This window comes from Apteryx rowi, unplaced genomic scaffold (genome assembly GCF_003343035.1).
Source record: "Apteryx rowi isolate R43461 unplaced genomic scaffold, aptRow1 scaffold_316, whole genome shotgun sequence".
Taxonomy (NCBI): Eukaryota; Metazoa; Chordata; class Aves; order Apterygiformes; family Apterygidae; genus Apteryx; species Apteryx rowi.
Window position 1 is genome coordinate 139,881 of NW_020449597.1, and position 6,000 is coordinate 145,880.

Below are 6,000 nucleotides of genomic sequence, written 5' to 3' on the forward strand. Positions count from 1 at the left end.
CTCAGGACTGACAAAACTTGAAGGTCGTCAGAGCTACTCATAGCTGGACAGTGGTGTTTTCTCTAGTTAAATGTATTTCAGTTAAAGCAATTCCTCCTCTTAAAGCTTAGTTTGCATTGGGAAAGTGATCAGCAGAGCTCTAGTGGAACAAGATATTCTGGAACTGCTCCCACAGGGAGACCCTATTTGGGCATAAAAATGATCGTAATTAATTATTCCAGAGCACCTCATTTTTATTGCAGAGTGGAGTAACCACCCAAGGAGCTTTTTTAGAATTGCTTGAGCAGAAAAATTTATTTTTACAACCTTAGTCACATACAGACAAGCCTAACTCCCACTGTGGACAGACTTGGGGAGAATCAAAAGGGAGTAGGACATCACGGACACAAATTCCCTCTATGCATGCCCCTGCAGAGTCGCACCAAAGCGCAAGAACACCACCAAAGCAGAGACACTTCAGCACCTTGTGTGCTGCGGCTGTAATGAAGCCTGTCTCAAAAGCTGTTCATTTCTCTCCCCCTCCCTTTCTTTGACCACCTCACAGCAGGACCCAACAGCCAGAATCTGCCTGTTCCCCCAGGAGCCTGAGGAGCAGCATCCCACCCTGAAGGCTGCAACTGGCTCTCTGGAGCGACAGCGAAGGCTCAGAGCACAGCAGATACGGGCCAACTGCAGCGTTGATTCATCTCCTTGCAGCGCCGGTAGCCCCAGCCTAGTGCTGCTGCATGGCCCCCAGGAAGCACCACTCTTGGGGCAACTCGTGGTGGAGAGCAGGGCACAAGGAGGGCTGAGGTCCTGGAGGATTGCCTCTGAGTGAAACTAGCCCAGGAGAAGCTTCCTAGTGAGAAGCCCAGCTTGCAGAACACAACACCTGCTTGAATGAGATTCATGAAAGCTCTTTAAAACCAATCGAGCCTTCAGAAACAGGGCACAAGTCCTCCTCTGCAGAGATCTGCCCATCTCACCTCCAGACCAGCAGAGAGGAACAAGCCAGGCTTTTCACTGCATCCATCTGACACTCTCTAAAGCAAACTAGAGGAAATCAGAGTAGGGGAGCTCACCTTAATGAGGAACCGTGCTGGCTAGCAGAAAAACAAAGCAATTCCCCCTCACACCACCACCTGTTAGGAGTAGCTACCAATGATTCCCTGTCAAAAAAAGAAGAAAATTTCAAGTAGGGGCTCTGGAGGCTCTGACCAGGTCTGCCTCTATTCAACCTTTTCATTAATGGCCTGAACAACGAAAGAGAAAGTACTTTTATAAAACCTGCAACAATGCCCAGCACTTAAGAGCTGGAAGCACTCTGGAGGTCAGGATCAGAATTGATAAACTGAAGAAAAGGTCCAAAAAAAAAAAAAAAAACAAAAACAAAAAAACCCCCAAAACAAAACAAAAATCAATAAGAAGAAAAGCAATAAAGACAATGCAAAATACTACACTTAGAAAGGGCAAGAAAAAAGAAAATAAATCAAATGCACAGATACAGCATGGGGAAAAACTACCTAGACAGAATTAATGCTGAAGAAAATCAGCAACTGGAGCGGTCTAAGAATGAAATGTGTGTTAGCACTGTGACACCATTGTTCCAGCTGCAAAAAGCTAAACATCACTAAGGGATTTAATAACAGCTGTAAGACAAGAAAAGAAATCATTCCACTCTACTCGGCAGGGCAGAGCTGGAGGGCAACACGGAGTGCTGGGCACCAGCCCTCAAAAGGGCACAAACTGGCGAGCCTGGGGAACGAGAGGAGCAGGCAGCGGTGCAGAACAGGCAGCCCGTGAGAAGCTGCGGAAGGCTTTCTCCATCCCTGCTTCCCTCCAGACTCGTTAACAGCGCTCAGCATTTAACTGCTGTTTACAAGGACAACCGTCAACTCTTCTCCTTGTTCACTGAAGGCAAGAGCCAAAGCAGTCTGCTTAATTTGCTGCAGAGAAGAGGTAGATAAGGATGTCAGGCAGGCTACGGCCAGGGAGAGTGTGGGATCACCTTAATGGGAGGTCAGAAGGCGACGAGCCAGGGCTAGCCCAAGACAAGTCTTATCAGCCTTTGTTGCCAAGGCCCATTTCTGCCCAGCCAGGCCTGCTGTGGGCTTTTCCTGCCTTCAGGAAACTACAGCAGTGCATCACAGCTGACCCCAAGCGTTACGGCTCAGGACCTGCCCCTGGAGACACAGGAGCAGCACTCCAGGAGCCCATGAAGGTGCCGAAACACGAACATGGGAGATCCTGTGCCTGCGATTTTGTCAAGGCCCTGAGAGAACTTTGCCACAGGTCTGCACAAGCATCCACCGCTGGGCAGTCTGAATCTGAATATACATCACCTGGCTTCAAAACAGGGGTACGAAGAAGCCTTTTCCAGCCCTGTATTTGATTTTAGCATCCTCCATCTGGCCACTCCTACACCACTAGAGCAGTGACTTTTCAGAGCTGAGTTAACAGCCTTCCCTTCCCCCAAGTACAACAGAGCTCCTTATTCTGCTGAAGGGGCGCCCACACACCACCACAGAACGAGCACGGCCACGCCAGCTTCGGTTCATATCTTCATTAGCTTTTACAAAGAAAACCCTTCAGCTCTGCTTGCCACCAAGCTATTTGGGCAGTGAAGAGTCTTCCCGCATGCTGCAAGGGGAGGGGACGCGGGCCTTATCTGCTGGTGGGGCAGGGTGAGATTTTTTCCACCTCTTTTATTCCCTAATAGCCCCACTGACGCGCGGAATAGACTAGAGCCTTTAAGGATCATCACCCCGTCCAGCAGGGAATCCTTTACTACTTCAGATAGAATAATCTGAGGTAAGGGTTACAAATGTGTTGTAAGGATGTAGGTGCTCCTTGGAACAAGGTGTTTCAAAGCCTGACAGAGCAGCTGTGCCCGAGGAGCTGACGTAACACGCGCACAGCTGCCCCAGCTGCACAAGCACGGAACAGAACCTCGACTGACGGCTCTGCAACAAATCCTGGAAGCGGAGCAACATCTGCAAATCTTATGCAAAATTTGCGCTCAACTTCCAGGAACATTAGTGCATTTAGGATTTCATGCTGCCTTGAGAGGAATTTTTTTTTTTTTTTAAATCAGAAATTTAGGAACGAGCTGCCTTTTGAACCACAGCCAGAAGAGACCTGACAAAACCCTTTGTGAGACACTCCGTCTCCCTTCACATGGCTGTTTCCCAGAAGATCCCTAGTGTTGCGTCATTACTGATTTCAGGCGCTAAGAATATCTGCATGTTAATAATAAATAATAACCAGCTTTATATAGAACTTATCAACAAAACGCTTGACAAATCTTAACTGAAGCTCATTCACCTACTCCGAAAGTGAAAGTTAAACATTAGTTCTCAGAGGGGAAAACCGAGTGGTAAGACTGCTGAAGCAGGTTATGAAGGGCCACAGAGGGAGTCAGCAGCAGAGAGGACTAGCACATAGAAGATGTATGATCCCTGAATTTATCCCATTAATCCATCACCTTGCAAATTTCCAGGGTATAGTTCATGAGCTTTCAATCACACCTGCCCAGCTCAACCAACTCCGTATTTAAGTAGTCTTCAAATTCCTTGAGAGATAAGAGCAGCTAGAGAGAGGATGTGGGGGTGCTGGAGAGTTTTTTGTTTGCTTGTTTTTGGTTTAAGTGTTTTACTATTCACACTAAAGAATTTCTCAATAGCGAGAAGGAAGGTGGCAATAGCCATCTTTCATTTCTCTAGGGTATCGGGGCAGCTTTGCATGGTTAAGGGCTCTTCTGACAACTCATCAGGAATTGCCAATTTCCAGCTTATTTCCACAAAAAAGAACGTATTTGTATGCCTTCAAATCTAGTACATATAGGCCATCTAGTCATCAAATCTAGTAAATCAGGTCCTACAGAGCACAGACCCCAGGACCTTGCAGAAACTGTTCTCATTCCTGATAGCTGCACTTCTGCACTGAAGCATGTGGCAGCTGTGCTGCAGGAGTCTCTGGGACAGTCCTCTGAACACTTCCACCCCAGAAGCACCTTGGAGGCTGCTGAAGAACACCAGGGTGGTCCAGCCCGGTCATTTTAAAGCAAGGTTGGAAAAAAGAGGAGGAAAGAATGAAGAATGCTACTTCCAGAGCAAAAACGAATTCAAAAGGATCATACAGAGCAGAAACACAGTGGCACCATGTTCAGTAAAAGACAGGGTGCATCATCTGCTTCTAACACTTTAGAGGCTTATCTGCACTTAAAGGCTCTCCTACCACAGCTATGCACTGGAACAGCCTCCTAACAGACAGCTCTGTCAACAGGAATTGCTTTGCCTCTGCAGATTATCCTATTTTGGCAAGCAATTAAACCTATCAGTGAAGTCATACTTTCCACCTCTAAACCATATTTGTACCAAGCTAGCTTTATCAGCAAAACACTGAAAAATAAAAAATGCGCCACTAAGATATCATGTCAAAAAGACATGTTAGTGTAAACCTAGGGCATCTTAAGAGATGGCTGGTGTTGACTATTTGTGAAAGATGACTTCTAGTAAGAGTGTTAGACAACTACCGAAGTTAAATATTTTACGGCAATATTCTGTGTTTGTATACAAAAATCTCATTTCCTCAGTTTTCACCCTCTTGCTTTGCGCAACATGTAATTTCACCTATTCTCCAGTAAAAGGGCCATATGCAAGCTTGTACCAAAATAATTAAACTGTATTAACTCAGACTTCCAGGTTCTGAGTGGATAACCTGGAAATAAAAACCCATTTTATGGCCTTGAACGACATCAAAGGTGCTAGGGCTTGAGGCCACCAAGCCTGCTGTGGTGCTCTGGAGAGAACCCAAACTTCCTGTGTGTTGAACTTGTATTTAAAAGCCTTCAGTGCAAGGGATCCCGGTCTCCGCAGGCCTGCCAGTCCCGTGCTTAACTCTCTTACAGGGAGAGAGCGGCAAGCGAGCGATCCAGTCCGATTAATTTTGCGCATAGGCAAAGGAAGCCTTCCAGGCTGCTTAGCACCTAACAAACACCTCATGCGAGCAGAAAAAGAGATGGACAATAGCCTCCCCCCACCCCAGCAAGTTTTTTGGCCCCATCGCTGCCACGCACAAGCCACACACCACAGCCGACGCCGTGGCCTACGTGTTTTGGTCAAAAAGAAGGAAAAAAAAAAGAGAGGAAGTGGCCGCGCTTCTCTCCCCCTCCTCCCCAGGACGGGCTGCAAACGCCGACTGAACTCAGGGCAAGTTCCTTTACTCCCTCCCCGGTGCCAGCACCAGCGCCCAGCCCCGCACCCCACGGCGGCCCGCGGCAGGGCCCCGGCCCCTCGCCGGGCCCCTCGCGCCAACGGGCGCAGCGCGTGCCGGGGAGGGGGGGGGCACGGCTGCGCGCGCTCTGCGTCACGCGGGGCTCGGCAGCGGCCCCCAGCCCCCGTGGGAGGGCACCGGCAGAGCCCCCGCGCCGGCGGGCCGAGCCCCGCGGCCCCCCCGCACTCACCGCTCCTCACTGCGCACGCTCCGCTCGCCCCCTCCCCTGGCACCACCAAAACGCCCCCCTGCGCCAATCCGCGCTCGCCGCATCGCCGCGGCCCCGCCCCCGCGCCGGGCGGCCGTTGGGGCCGTTGGGGCGGGGCCGTTGGGGCTGTCTCGCCTGACGGGGAGCGACGGGCGGTTAGCGGGCGGCCCGCGCCCCTCTGTGCCCCACAGCCCCGCACGGCAGGTGTCGAGCGAGAGGGCTGTTTAGGGTGACAGGAGACACGGGCTGAGGGGGTGGCGATGGGACGCAGGCCTAAACATTTTGTGAAACAGCTCTTTGCAATCCCGTCACTACCTCCACTGAGGGAACGTAAATGCAGCCCCACACGCCATGGTTGTTTTGCCGGATTCCCAGTGAGGCAGCCTAGCAGGGTTTTCACCAGACAGAAAATCTCTCTTTCACAGCCCTGTTCCACCCAGGGCAGCGAGGAGTAGAAACCTTAAGGAGCTGCTTGAGCAATCAGCAGCAATTGGTCTCGCTGCTCCTTGGTATTCAAGAGACACCTTTGTTTTGGGCAA

The 6,000-nt window shown here is 50.2% G+C and overlaps 1 protein-coding gene across 3 annotated transcripts in view; it reads right to left on the bottom strand.

Moving 5' to 3' along the window:
• SIL1 (SIL1 nucleotide exchange factor) overlaps positions 1-5,509 on the bottom strand; it is a 113,244-nt gene extending 107,735 nt beyond the window's left edge. Inside the window, exon 1 of one of the 3 annotated variants that reach the window (XM_026070653.1) lies at positions 5,444-5,509. Coding sequence is in view for 1 of the 3 variants with exons in the window: in XM_026070651.1 (XP_025926436.1) it covers positions 3,464-3,490 (27 nt within the window). In the remaining 2 variants the exon portion in view is untranslated. Of the gene's footprint in view, positions 1-3,463; positions 3,506-5,443 lie in introns of those variants that run through there. The other 2 variants (XM_026070652.1, XM_026070651.1) reach the window with 2 other exon arrangements.
• Between the last annotated feature and the right edge of the window lie 491 nt (positions 5,510-6,000).